This window comes from Enhydra lutris, unplaced genomic scaffold (assembly GCF_002288905.1).
Source record: "Enhydra lutris kenyoni isolate GAN:26980312 unplaced genomic scaffold, ASM228890v2 scaffoldscaffold6, whole genome shotgun sequence".
Taxonomy (NCBI): Eukaryota; Metazoa; Chordata; class Mammalia; order Carnivora; family Mustelidae; genus Enhydra; species Enhydra lutris.
Genome location: NW_019154090.1, coordinates 18,216,283 through 18,230,930, shown reverse-complemented (window position 1 = coordinate 18,230,930; position 14,648 = coordinate 18,216,283). Strand labels below are relative to the sequence as shown.

The following is a 14,648-nucleotide window of genomic DNA, read 5'->3' as shown; positions in this document are numbered from 1 at the left end:
CCCTCCGTGGCATGGGTCTTAAGCAGTGTTCTGGTGAGGAGATCCGGCCAATCCACCCCCACGAGCGAATCCTTAACGAGCCCCAACAGTGTGCCCAGAACAAACTGGGCACCTCGGAAAGGTCGTGGACTGCTGTGTGCATAGGGTATATTCACAGGAGGCCCAGGCAGCAAGAGACATCCAAGTGCCACTGAATTTGACTTTTAAAATTGTTTTTTTTTTTTTAAATTCAGGATCAAGACCACAGACAATTTATTATGTGAGACACCGGGGTGACGAATGACCAAGGAGAGTTATGGCTGTGAGTGACATGGAATTTAGATGAAAAGGCTCAAGTTTGCTGAAGAGTTTTAGATTTGGCTTTTGCTCTTGGAAACGTCAAAATAATCATAAGAAGCACTTATGCCTTACAGAGCAAATAATCCACAGAGTGTCATTTTCATTTTGCAAACAGGGACACAATAGCAGTCAAAGATAAGCCTAAACACCCAGAGAGTTAACATACAGGTTCGGTAAGATATAACAAGGGATTCAGCATGCTGGTGGGTTTTTAAATCAAATCCATATTGAACCCTGTGACCTACGGGAGGTTCTAAGCGGAACCTGGGGAAAGCAGCTTTTCCATACAAAACAACGCCGACACCGACAAAGGGAAACCCAGGCTCTGCTGGATGTCTGTAATACTCATTTGCAGTAAGGCTTTCAAGATACATGATTTTTTATAGCATTTGTATTTTAAGGATTTAGGGCAAATACATTTTTTTTTCTACTTGATAAAAAGAAAATTAGTACTTAAAAGGTTCAAAAATATATCGATTGAGTGATTTGTTTTTTACATAAATAAATTATATTGATTTTTAGGATTTAACAGCTGAAAAAACCCTTTCTGCTTCCACTGGAGGCAAAACTGAACAAAATGTTAGTTAAATAGAGAGCAGCATTTCTAAGAAATCTGTTGTCAGCATTTAGACCATCTATGCTACAAAGATGCCATTAAATAGGATTTGCTCATTCGCTGGATTCTTTCTTCATACTCACGTGATCAGTTACAGAATTCCTTAATTTTATCTGATTCATTACGCTGGGACTCCACTGTCTGAAAATACATCTGATTTTTCTTTTTTTCCGGTCACAATTTAACAGACTTCTTTGAGATGCTCATTTTAACATTTACATAATTTATAATCCCAAATGTATAAAAGACAATGACAAAAGCATCATAAATAAATAATGCAAACTGAAATAGTTATGTCGAACTTTTGGACCTTCTGATAAATTAGCAAAACTGTAACAGAAAAAGTAAAAAATACAGTAAATTGTGACAACACAAAGTGAAACTGGTACTAGTAACACTTCCAACATTTCCAACGGTCCTGCACAGCCCTGTGCCCCCCCGGAGTCCTGAACCATGAGCTTATATCAAGTCTCAGAGCGTGAATGGTCGATAAGAGAGTTAAGACCCTCAGGAAGGATGGAACATGAGTGGGGAGGGGCAGATGGTGGGGTGAGCGCCCCTCAGGCAGGTGCTTCCCGAGTGAGGAAGAAGGGAAAATGATGTTAATTTGCAACGGTCTCAGCTAACTTGATTTGGAATCTGGGTCCAACTGCAAAATGGAAACCGGAGAGAGAGAGAAAAGAAAAAGAGAGAAACAAACGTTCACAGTCATTTTATAAAAGGTGGCACACACATGTTCTGACAACCTCAAATAATTTTGATGAAGGGACCTAGCAAAGTGTAAAAAGTGTTGAGTGACGCTACTCTCCCAGGCTCCAGAAAGAGCCTTATTCTTGGTGAAGGGAAGCGCAAGGTAAAAACCTGTGCGGGCCCTGGTAGCGGCCGGAGTGACTCTTGAGAACGAGGGGACCAGATGCCGGCTGCATGCTTATGAGCTGCGTGCGCCCCCCCCCCCTTGGAGGGCGAGCCCCTCGCCAGCCCCCCACGGCCGGCAAGAACTCTGGGGGTGTAAAGCTTTCTCATCCTGAGAGTGAGCCTCCGACCTGGGGAGAGAGCACACGTGTGCATGACGATGCCCAGTCAGTGTTTCTCTTTGCTGCACGTGTCTGAGATACCATGAAGGGGGATGTCCTGTTGCTACCAGTAAGGTTTCTGTTTTATAAAGAAATGAATATATGCATTTTCAACCGTTAGTTATATACTTCTGTCTACACTACTCACTTAGTCATCATGATAAAATAGGGAAATATTGGAACGAAAAAAAATGCACCAGCATTTCCTGTTTCTGTGCTTTTCGGTTTCCCCATTACATGCTTCCCATTCAACACAGCTCAAGGAAAAGGGGAGCTCCTTGCGGTCTCCGTTCTTCGGCCCTCCGGTGGTGAGTCCCTAGACAGCTTTCTTTTGCCATTGTCCCTCCTCAAATAAGTGGGAAACTTGGAGGAGAGGGGGAGGGGGCGTGTCACCAAGTACTGTATCAGCCACGGCTGCTGGAATGAACGAGTGGGTAACAGAACGAGAATTCTGTGCCTCCTACACTAGGTCGACAACACTCAGCTAATGAAGTGGCAAGACCCTGCGACTATTAACATCCGTGACCACAGTTCTCAGAAAATTAGGTAGATAGTCTTACTTACGGAAACACAGGTTCTTATGAAGGTGAAGTGAGGAAGTAACAAACCTTTATGGGATAAGAAACTTACAAGTCACGATCATTTCTTAAATGAAAAAGTTCTAATTGGTGTCACTGTTAGAGTCTTTGAGGCCCCCCTCCCTGGCCTGGGCTGCATGTTCTCTATCCGGGGGCCCGGGGGCCCTGGATTCGGGGCAGTTCTGATCACTGCCTGGCTCCTTTTCGGACCCGGCAGCGGGCTCTGGGTTGGGGTTCAGACTGTCCCCTTTTGTTTTCTTCTTCTTCCTCTTCTGGCTCTCCAGACCTATCACCTCAGAGTGTCTGGCCTGCTGCATCGCCGGCAGAGCCGTGCCCATGCCAGGGGAGAGAAACATGGATGGGTAAATGAGTCCAGGAGACACTCCTGGGATGAGAAATGGGTTAAAAGCCACAGGACTACTGGTAGTTATTGCGGGTTCGGACTGATCAGAAAATGGACCAGGACCAGGCTTGTCTTCAGCCAATGTGTCCGTTTTTACATCATGGCTACTTGGCTTGTCCTCTACAGTCTTCTCGGTCGCCACGGTCCCACTCTTCGTTGTGCTTGGCGGAGGCGCGGGAGCGGCGGAGGGGCAGGCGGCGGCCATGGGCGCGTTGAGGAGGCCCCCGACTCCGAACATCTGGGGCACCGCGGCCATCCCCGGCAGCATCATGGGCAGCATGCTCAAGGTGCTCTTGACCTCTTCGCCCGTGGGCATCGCGGCAAAGCCGGCCGGGAAGCCCACCAGGCCCGTGAGGGGGATGCCCGGCACGTTTCTCATGTTCTGGAGTCCTACCAGGTCCATCCCAGCGATGAGGCCATTCATGAACAGGGGCCCCATCCCCGCCGGAGAGTCCGCCACGATAGCCGGAGCCTTCAGGAGCTCGCTCCGAGGCCGCCTCCCCCTTCTGCGGGGGCCCGCATCTCGAAGAACAGGCTCAGCCAGGGTGTGATTGAACTTGTTTTCTGGGAGAAACCCCTGAAAAAGGACAAAGAAACTCAGGATGCGCAAGGTTACCGGGTGGCATGTGACGGGCTGGGGACAAAGACCAGAGTTCTGCACCAGCCTGGCCTGTCCCTGCGGCATGACGGACGGACCCAGGCGGGAGCCCCCCCGCCTGCCTGCCTTGCCAGCTCCTGCCTGCCTGCCTGAAGTCGCTCCCTCCGCGCCGAGAGCCACCAACCAGCACACGCAGGCGGCATCTGCTCTGGAGAAGCCTGTCAGGGCACTGGGAGCTGGAGCCCCGATAAGGACACCCAGGTCTTAGCTGAGACTTGCAGCTGGGAGCCCTTGACCAAAGCGAGCTTTCCTCGTCCTCGTGACACAGAAGCTTTTTAATGGAAGCAACAGCAACAAAGCAGAGGAGGGGAGACAGAGCTTTGCAGCCGTCGGACCCGGAACTTGGTCCCAACTCCACAACAAGCGGTGGGACTTGAGCCACAGCGGTTAGCCTCTCCGAGTTCTGGGGAGAAAGGTCCGTGACAGCTATCTGGCAGTTACTGAAAACCAAGTGTGCAAGACGTGATCTGGCCCACGGGAAGCGCTCACTGAAGGGATGCCAGTGTCTGCGCGCAGCCCGTTCCCCCTGGGTCCCAAGCTCCTGGAGGACCACCGCTCAGACGCCGAACAGGATGCCTACATGGGTGCTGGGACGAGGGCACTCTTGCACATCGCTGGGGAAAGGCATTGCATCAAAGTGGCTTTCTGGGTGGCCTCAAGGGAGCCAATCTAGTTTTGTCTGATCAGAGGGCTGGGCTGTGCTCGTTTTCCTGCTGAGCGAAGACCCCAGGGCCAAGTGCCTGCAGCCTGGACTGTGACTGCGCCACAGACGTGAGCCATGCCGGCACCCGGGTCACCAGCCCTGCTCGTGGGACACCCCGCCGCTGCCTCTGTGGATGCTTGCCAGAGGGGCAGGGAGCCGCAGGGCAAGTGCGAGCCTGGCAGTGGTCTTGCTGCAGCCACGCTTGCTCCTTCCTCTGTGCCTGTGGCCCAGGCGCCCAGCGGGGCAACAAGGACGCACCAGTCCCTGCTGGGGAACCTGCTGCGCCAGGGATCACTGCCTGCCTATGGGGAGAGAACAGAACTACTGCTGCAATTACCATGCATCTAACTCGAATCTGCTTCCCAAATAGCCCGAATAATCTCTATCCTGAGAAATGTTTTCCCCCAGGAAGCCCCACCCCTTCTCCTCCCTGCGGTCGTCCGGCTCATCTAGGAGGCGCGCGACCACGGACGGCACTGGGGGTGCAGGGGCACAGCTGCGGCTGCCATGCAATCTGTCTTCTCTGTACAGAGGAGCCTAAAGAAAACGCCCTTCCCTGTGGGCCCCTGAAGTCCTCTCTCCTCCTCCTTGTGGTTCCTGTCACAACGCTGGTATCATTCTACCACCTTCTCTTTGATCACAGCCACGGTGAGCCCCCAGATGTTCAGAGTGGCCCTGAGGGATCGGTAACCCTGTGTCTGTCCTAGGGATGCATGTTGCCATTGTGGCCGGAACGAGGAAAGTGGGGACGGGGCCCTGCACAGAGGCAGTGGTGGGAGTGAGGCTCCGGGCACTGCTGAGGCTGGAGGAGCCCACGCTTCTTCAGAGCCACCTCGGCTGCCTTTGCAGGATTCTCAGCCGTCTGTATCAATACATTCCCTTCCTGCAGGGCTGGAGTGGGGCGTGGGGGGCGGGACGTGGCAAGACATGGCTGAGAGTCCACCAGTCTACGTGGAGGCTCGGACTCAGGGACCCAACTGCAGGTCACACCAAGAGACACGAGAAGGGCCAGAGAAACACTTTCATTAGGGCTGGGTGCTAAAGGAGACAGGACAAGAAGGCAAGGAGCCCACAGATGCTTAAGGGCTGAGACTGGCAGCCAGGTGTGCGCAAAGGCAGGAGGGCTCCTCACACCCTGAGGACGCTCACTTGGACTTGATTCCAGGAGCCCTGGCGTCCCCGTTCAGCTCACTGCCTAACTGCTAAAGAAGTCTAATCCCTCGAAAATCCAACACATCTCTGCTCAAAGGGACAGCTGCAGAGACGGGGTTGGTGGGTACCATGGGTTCAGGTTCTCTGGAAGTACATGTGTGGGGCAGCAGCTGGGAAGGGAGGCATGAGGCCCACGGTCACGTGGGCGTGGGCAGTTTGGGAAACTGGCGACGGTGGCCGTCCCAGGGGGCTGGCAGGGAAAGGAAGAGCAGCAGGAGTAACGACAGCACCACTCAACACGCTTTTACCCCGAGTCAGGCAGATGCTAAGGGCTCTGTGCGCATTATCTCAATTAGCAATCCCACTAACCCTGGAGCATCAGCACAATCATCACAGCCATTTCATAAAGAACTTAAAGATTTGTAGACATGTGAAAAATGTGTACTTGAATGTTCCCAAATCCCCAGGAATTATGTCATTTTTGAAGTTCTACATCTGCCCAAAGTCCTAAAGAATATTCAAGAAAAACCAGATCATGAGCAAAACGCTTTATGACAGTCGACTCTAAGAAAACTCTTCTCAAAAAGCCTTGGTTTAGGGGCGCCTGGGTGGCTCACTGGGTTAAAGCCTCTGCCTTCGGCTCAGGTCATGATCCCAGGGTCCTGGGACTGAGCCCCGCATCGGGCTCTCTGCTCAGCGGGGAGCCTGCCTTCTCCTCTCTCTCTGCCTGCCTCTCTGCCTACTTGTGATCTCGGTCAAATAAATAAAATCTTTAAAAAAATAAAAAAAGCCTTGGTTTAGAATAGCAGAGAGAAATGTGATTGTTATGCTCTGCGCCCCTTCTTTCTCACAGAGTAAGAGAAATGGGACCTGCTCCCCAGGGCACAGCTGTGCAGGGATACCCAGCAGCAGACCCTGGGGCTCCCAGCCTGAGCTGCCGCACGTGCCACACCGTCTCGTATCCCCACGCGGGACGAGTGGTGCCTGCTCTTCGTGGGGCAGCCGCTCACTCAGGCTCTGGAGATGATCACTTGGGGAGCAATTCCTGCCTGGTTCCTATTTCCGGAGACAGAGAGTAGGGCTTGATGGACCAGGGCCAGACTAAAAGCAGGACTTCTGATGCACGCCACCTCAGCCGACGGCCCTGGCCAGGGGAACCACAACGGGACCACTGGGCATTTCCAAGACCTCTTCCCTGAAGCCCACCCACAGCCAAGAGCCAGGGAAAGGCACCGGGGTGTGTCTTTTTCCTTTATACCCACGGAGTTCCTTCGTAACTCTCCAGCGGGGAGGGTGTGGATAGAAGTCTGAGGTTGGGAAGCAAACCCAGAGCTTGCTGTAAATCAGATGTTCTCTACCATACTCTGAGTTCAACTGGGCATCTAGGGCCAGACAGCTCATCCAGACCAGCCTGCATCCCACAGGAATCTACGACACGCTCCTCAGGTATCGGGATGTCCAGAAGCATCCCTCTGTTGCCCTTGTTGTGAGCCTCTGATGTAGAGAGAGTGCTGAGCCCTCTCGGAACTGGGACCCCGCCAAGGAGGCAAGTACGAGTTGCCTTCTCCCGCTCGGATCGGAAGAGCAGCAGCAGAAAGGCCCCAGGGGTGAAGAGAACAGCTCCTCATCCACGATGACGCCAAGAGGGGTGCTGGCACAGGAAGTCGGATCTCACCACTTCCTGTGGGAGCGAGAGTCCCTCTAGCCGCCCAGCTGCTGCCCACCCCCTCAGATGCCCCTCCCAGCTGCTCAGCGACCACACACAGCGGCCAAGCTGGGATTTGGCAGCTCTTCCTCCTGGTAATTATACCCTGAGAGCAAACCTGCTTCCTCTTCCAGGGGAAGCCTGGGGAGAAGGCAAGGAGAGCAAGGAAAAGGAGAGTCAGATGTTAAGCAACACTGGAGGCAAATGTGTTTTTCTAGATGACACATGGGCATTCCAACTCAAGAGACATCTTCACCAACAGGTAGCGTTTACTCCAAAGCCTATGGATTACAGCTCTCGAGCTGAACTCCTGAGTAGAGGCAGAGAGGAAGGTGGTGACCAAGACTTCCCTACTCTTCCCAGCAAGGAGAGGAGATTTAGCCAACAAACATTCACTGAGTGGAGAGAGACCTGACAACCAAAGAAGGAGGTACATGAAATGAGGTTAAAATTCCTAAACACATAATAAAACAAAACAAAAACTAGCTCTAAAAGATTTTTGGGGGGGGGGGTGCCGCCTGAGTGGCTCAGTTGGTTGAGAGTTGGTTGTTGACTTGGGTCATGATCCTGGAGTTCCTGGATGGAGCCCTGCGTTGGGCTCCCTGCTCAGTGGGGAGTCTGCTTCTCCCTCCGACCCTTCCCGCTCTCATGCTCTCTCTCTGTCTTGCTCACTCTCTCAAATACAAGAACAAAATGTAAAAAAAAAAAAAAAAAAAAAAGACATTTTTGGGGACAACTTGGGGAAATCGGAATGTGGACTAAATATTATTAACATTTCCGTACGTGGTAATGGTAATAGGTAGGAAAGTATTCTTAGGAGGCACACGCTGAAGTGTTTAGGGGTGATGGGTTATCTCTGCAAGTTACTGTCCAATGACAACAAGAAACGAGCAGAAAACCCTACACACACATCTGTGAGACAAAGGTAACTTCCACCTACATGTGCACGGGCCCATACCCCTCTCACGCACGACCACCACGTGCTGGCGGTCCTGGGAGCTGAATCCCATGTGCAGCCCATGGCGCTCACCCAGCCAAGCCACAGCGCACACAGAATGGGCTAAGGGAAGGGAGAGGCTTCCTGATCTGAATCTGTTTCCCGAAGCAGGGGGTCTCCACGGGAAAGAACGAGCGCAGCACACCCGAGAGGGCTCCTGTCCTAGCAGGAGCTGAGGGAGACGGGCCCTCCTGTAGTCAGGCAGAGTGTCCGGTCTGCGCCGTGCTGGCTCGTCCCCACTGGGGAGGCTGGGCAGCCCTGGGGACCAGGTGCACGAGGGCTTCCTCGCCTCGCCTTCCTGCAGGACAAGGGCCTCTGAGGCAGGGACTTGTGTTTATTTCACGAAGGAGGGAAAATGCGTTTCTGGTAAAAGGCTGGCTTGCGAGAACAGCTTAGAAATGGGTTTTCTGGCAAGGCCTCAGTGTCTGTAGGAGCGTGAACATTCATTTCCAGAGAACACAAGGGAAACTGTTAGACATGTAGAAAGAAATGGAAAAGCCAAGGAGGAAACCATGTGGTTTTTCTGATGTGTGCCTACAGCAAGAGCTAAGAGGCTACAACAAAGCAAGGGCCAGAGCCCGTCCTGGATGACTTTCGCGTGACGCCGCGTGTGGAAACGCCGGGAGAGGGGGCGGTGGCCTGCGGGCTGGAGAAAGGCCGTTGGGCTAAGGACCACAGCTGCACCAGCGTGCACAGCACAAGCGGGTCTAAGCAAAGGGGTGCTAGAGACACCCTCAGACAAGAGAGCAAGAGAGGGGCCAAAGGGCACCTGACCAATGTGATGAGTTTTCTAACAAGCAGCCAACCTCGGGACGGGGCCCCGGCCCCATTCCTGCAGCGGCTGTGGTCGGGGATGGAGGTGAGGGAGCGCAGTTCTGTCTGCAGAGCTGCTGGAACAATCCATCAGGTGACAACATCAGTCACAGACTCCTTGAAAACATTAAGTTACAACTTTCTTTTGCAAAGGGAGGAAATGACTAGGGTGGGTGGTCTTCTGGAGCTGAAAGGAGAAATCACATCCAGGCCGTCCCACTAGGAAGGGAATTCATGCCCAGGGAGAGCTGCAGCTGGCAGAGCCTCGAGAAGGCATTCGGGGAAGCCTGTGCGTCTGGGGGGACAACCCGAAAAGAGCAGATGCCCACGACGCTCTTCGGACGCTCCCTGTTTGGGGAGGATGCACTTTGCCGAGGTTAAAAGCACAGTTACGGATCATTTGCCCAAGCCTGACGCATTTTCAGGTTGGAATGTTATTACCGCCCCCTAGAGGTTATGACTTTCCTATTCCAAATCGGTCCTCCTCTGTGAGCTATAATTAACTCAGATGCGTTAGACTACAACTATTTCACAGATGTCTTTTGAAGTCTCTTCCACGCTCAGGATTCTATATGAGGAAAAGGGCAGTGCTTGGAGTCGGCTGCTTTTCATTGCCAGGGGGGATGGACTAGGAGGAAATGTTTTAAATGGAAATTTCCAATAATGACATTTGTTAACACTAGAAAGAGATTCCTGATAGGGGTTAAGGTCTATTTCCCTGAACGCTCTACACTGTACTGGGATGGGGGTGCCGGATATCAAATTTTGGAAATAGTTTTACAAATTTAAACCAAAACTTTTGGTGGTAAAGGTTGAAAACAAATGACCACGGGAAGTCCTACTGCTGCTCAAGAGGCCCCAGTACCACTTATCATGACTTATCAGCTTCCCGTGCCTGCCTCTTGTCCTCTGAGAAGACGGTCCCTGGCTCCCCATGTCCCAGCTGGAGCTTTCCCCAAGTCTGCAAGGCTTGGCTTCACTGGGACACGTCCCTCTTCCTTACCCGTAGTCCTGGCTCCTTGGGGACAGCAGGAACCCTCTCTTCCCCACTCAGGGAGTTGATGTCTAATTTTCCAGGTTCCTTACAGCGTGGCCTCCTCTGCTTTGGTTTGTCTGAAAAATTCTAGGAGGCAAATGGAAACCAACATTACAAACCATCCTGTCACAGATTCTTCTGATGAGGGTGGTTTTTCAGCTGGTTTTGCTCTTCTCATTAATGGACCTCTGTACAGGACCCCGTCAGGTTAGGCTGACAAAGAGCTACCGGGCCCTCACCCAGGCTTTCTTTGAAACAATGGCGTTCCTGCAGGGAGCTGGAGAACAGGCTGTGTGGGCCTCTTGGGTCAGACTGGAGCTGACCCCGCGCTCTCTCTGTGTACTGCTTACTCCCTGGCCTTCTCCTCCTCCTCATTCCCCAGATTCTCTCTCCACGGCTACCTATCTGGCGGGCTTTGTCTCTTTGGAGGGTGTGTGTCTGTGAATGCGTTCTCCTCCTTCTTGTGAGCTCTCTACCATCCACATCTTATTAGTCAGATGTACCCAGGACAAAATGGCAGCGGGATAGGCGAGCACGTGAGAAAAGAACACCAAGAAGAGACATCAGTGCTCAGGAGCCCTCTCCTACAGACTTCTAATCTGGAGGATCTCGGACAAAGGCAGTTCGGAGGACTTGAAGGAAGAGTGGCAACGCTGTGACTCAACAAAGAACGCACACGCCCCACCCCCCAAGGTAGTGATGTGTTAACTCAGAGAGAACACAGAGGAACACATTCCTGCACTGGCAGTGTTTATGCAACCTAAAGATTTCTCCGTGCACTTAGATCGTGCGTGGTAATTCTGGGGGAAGGGGGTGCTGAGCTTAGGCAAGTCCTGTCCTTGTAAGATGCTGCGCAACGACCTGGCATAGCATTCTGACATGGGCTGTGATTTCTGTTACTAGAAAACTTCGTCAAAGTTTAAACTTAGAAACAAAACCCAAACTTGAAGATGATGATCTCAGTTGATACAGAGATCTCTGTCAAACCTCCTGGTCTCCCCGAGCACGCTCCTTATCAAATGCGGCAGCAAATGAGCAGGAAGGAAACGGCAGGGTCAGGGCACCTACAGCGCTTACCGCTCCAAAGCCGGGAACCTCTAAGGAGTAGTCCGCCTGTTGCCTCAGCCAGTCCAGCAGACTCTTGCTGGGCATGGCTTTCTCGGCCTGGCTACCGGCTGCTGGGGCTGGCTCGGGGGCTGAAGTGGCAGGCACCGGCCCTTCAGGGTGTGAGGTGCTCGGCAGGGCCTGACCTGGGTCTTCATGGACTTCCTGGACGAAGGAGAAACAAGTGTGTGAAGTCAGCATGACAGAATGAAAACTGGTTTCTGAAAGGAAAACGCACCTTGTATCTTCCCATCCTTTTCCCTGAGTATTACTGTGCTGGTGCTTCGGCAAGAATCCTCCACAACGCTGACCCACGCGTGGGCTGCTGCACGCGCTGGCCTTCCCTCTGATGCTCCTCACCTTCCCGTCTGCTCAGGTTGTGCTACCGCCTCTGCCACCGTCAGGGACAGTCCAAGGCCACCCTACTTCCCGCACGCTGCCTCCCACCCCTGACCCCCAGCACCGCTCACAGATTTTCCAATACCAGGAAATGCCACACTGCAATTCACTTACCTGTTTCCCCCTCTATGGGCAGAATGCCTGTCTCACTCATCTCTGTATTCCCAGTGCCCATAACGGGTCTACAGAGTACCATGTGGCACTCAAGAAATGTCTGCATAATACATTTAAAAAATACTCTGATCACGACAGAAAAAACTATGGCTTTGCACTTCTAGAAAATGAGACAACTGTCTTAAAAGCTTCCAGGTTTGGGCAGGGAAAGAACCTGTCACCTCAGCCTCCCAAATTATATAGAAAGTCTAGAAGACAAAACTTTAAAATACACCAAACAAAGGAGATTAATAATAAAGCTCATAGGCGCTAGTGAACGACGTCTTTGGCTTGGTTCCCTGACCTGCCACCTTACTGGATAATCTTGGGCAAATTATTCAATCCTTGTTAGCCTCAGTTTCTTCATCTATAAAATGGGAGTAATAATAACATCTTCACAGAGTTGTGAAGATCAAATAGGACAGTTACACGAACACCTGAACCCAGTGCCTGGCACAGAGCAAACACTCAATGAATACTGGTTATTATTATTCCTTTTAAAATAAGAAAACACGAAATGTGATTCCTGCTTTGGAGCCTGAAATTCAATAAATGGGAAAAACCAAAACAGAAAGGGAAGTCAGTTGTCTTTGACACATTAGGCAAAGTCTGAGGCGACCTCTCTTGGCCAGGCATACAGCTTCGAACCTTATCTGTTGTTTACCATGATCTCCTCTGGGTTTAGGCCGTCGTGGTGTGACGCTGGTGAACCCGCACAGCAGCTCTCTGGGGGAGATGCGACTAGCCCACTTCCCAGAGGAGCAAGTGAGGTGCCGCGGTGTGCCCCACGGAGCCCAGCAGGTCAAGTAGAAGGGCCAGGATCAAAGAGAGCAGAGAGCAGAGTCGGGATCCTGACCCGTCCCCCTCCCTGAAGCGCAGCTCCTGGAAAACCCGCCAACCCAGAGCACCACAGGCACAAGCTCAGCCCCGCTGCTCTGCTTCACTCAGTCACCAGCAGCTCTTCTGAAACATGGGGGGGGTCTGGGCTGTGTGTGTTTGAAATGGAAAGACCCCTGGCTCGTATCTTCAGGTTTCATGCAGGTGAAGGGTCTGTAATGGGTTAAATGTGTTTCTAGAGAAGACTGAGGGCAACTTGTAACAAGAGAAACTAACCAGGATATTTGAAATGGGATAAAAGATCCATAAATTAAAAAATCGTGTGTCTGAGGAAGGGTTTAGTACTCAGGGTGGAAAGGTCAAGGTTTTTACCTTTTTTTTTTTTAAGATTTTATTTATTTATTTGACAGACAGAGATCATAAGTAGGCAGAGAGGAAGGCAGAGAAAGAGAGAGGAAGAAGCAGGCTCCCTGCGGAGCAGAGAGCCCGACGCAAGGCTCCATCCCAGGACCCCGGGATCATGACCTGAGCTGAAGACAGAGGCTTTAACTCAAGGTTTTTACTTAATGGTCTCATATACCCACCAAGATTCCTGCCTGAAGCGTCTGCTCCTTCAGAAAGATGAGGTCCATCCCTCCTTCAACATGTTTCCGTCTCCCTCTCCGCCTCCTTGTGGCAGCATCATCTCTTCTGAGGCTTCCGTTGACAATCTGTCCCGTCACTGGATGGATCAGGCCGGCTTGCAGAATCCCAGACAAGTCCATGCCGAGGGCTCCTTGAAGTGAACCGATAGCCCCGATCTTAGGGGTGCTGGCGCTCACCGGGAAAGGAGACGTGGCTCCTGGGGACCCCTCTGACGTGCAGGAGAGATCTATTGCAGATTCCCCGTGCCAGCCATTGAGGACGATGGGGGGGTGCCCGTGGGTGGCAGAGAAGTGTTCCAGGCTCCGGGCCTTTACATCCCTCTCCACCTCAAACTCGTAGGGACGTCTGTGCTTCTGTTCGTCCTTTGTGAATACTGGAGCCAGGAAGCTCTCCTGCAAACACACACACGTGGCAAGAGAGGTCTGAATGCCTCTTCTGCGGCTGAGTGGCAGCTCCTTCTCCAGGCCTGATTTCCTCGGGCCTACTAGGGCTCCTAATCAACTTCTGAGAAGTTCTTTCCACTCGAGCCTTCTCAGACTTTAGCACCAAATAATCTGGATAGCTTGTTTTCAATTTTTTAAATTTCAATTTTTTAAAAAAAGATTTTTTTTATTTGAGAGAGAGAGAGAGAGAGCACACGCTCAGCAGAGGTAAAGGCAGCAGCAGACTCCCCTGTGAGCAGGGAGCCCGATGCAGGACTCGATCCTAGGACCCTGGGATCGTGACCTGAGCTGAAGTCAGATGCTTAACCCTGAGCCATCCTGGCACCCTCGCCCGGAGAGCTTGTTGAAATGTCAATTCCCCTCAGTGGGCCTGAGATTCTGTAGGTCTAACAGGTTTCCAGGTGCTGCTAACACTGCTGGTCTATGAATTAGCCCCGGAGGTGCAAGACCGTAATCTGGGGAATCAACCTCAACTGTACGTTAGAATCCATTGGAAAATTTAAAAAATTCCAATGCTCAGTCTACAGCCCTGACGCATTAAATCAAAACCAGCAGCTTTTGAAGGTCCCTACAGGCTCGCATGTGCACTTGGGAGAGTGTGAGCCCGGGTGCTAACAATGTACCTCAAATTAAACGCGTTATAAGCCCGAGTTTATAAAAACCATTCTCTGATTTCCCTAATTTCTATCAGCTGCCATCATTCTCGTGGTCTTCCAAGTGTGGAACACACTGGTCCATTCACGCCGCCCTCTCTCAGTATGTTCGCCAGTCATCGGGTCATGCGGCCAACGCCCACCCCCTTGTTAGTGCCCACCCCGCCACCAGCCTGGTCGAAGACCTCATCTCCTCCTCGGATCCCCACTTGGCCTCCCAGCCTCTGGCCCTCTTCTTTCCTGACCCTCCTCTCCCAAGAACCTGCCCACCACTTACGCCTGCCCAGCTGTAAAGCCCTGCCTTCACCGAGCACTTCCCGCAGCCGAAACTTCCGTAGCTC

At 52.0% G+C, this 14,648-nt stretch overlaps 1 protein-coding gene across 1 annotated transcript in view; it reads right to left on the bottom strand.

Annotated features, from left to right (window-relative positions):
• Positions 1-234: 234 nt before the first annotated feature.
• LOC111141361 (chromodomain helicase DNA binding protein 6) overlaps positions 235-14,648 on the bottom strand; it is a 195,797-nt gene continuing 181,383 nt past the window's right edge. Inside the window, exons 34-37 of the mRNA XM_022493841.1 lie at positions 13,151-13,603; positions 11,151-11,342; positions 10,041-10,160; positions 235-3,586 (exon numbers count right to left, since the gene is read on the bottom strand). Coding sequence (XP_022349549.1) covers positions 2,690-3,586; positions 10,041-10,160; positions 11,151-11,342; positions 13,151-13,603 — 1,662 coding nt within the window. The 3' untranslated portion in view covers positions 235-2,689. The remainder of the gene's footprint in view (positions 3,587-10,040; positions 10,161-11,150; positions 11,343-13,150; positions 13,604-14,648) is intronic.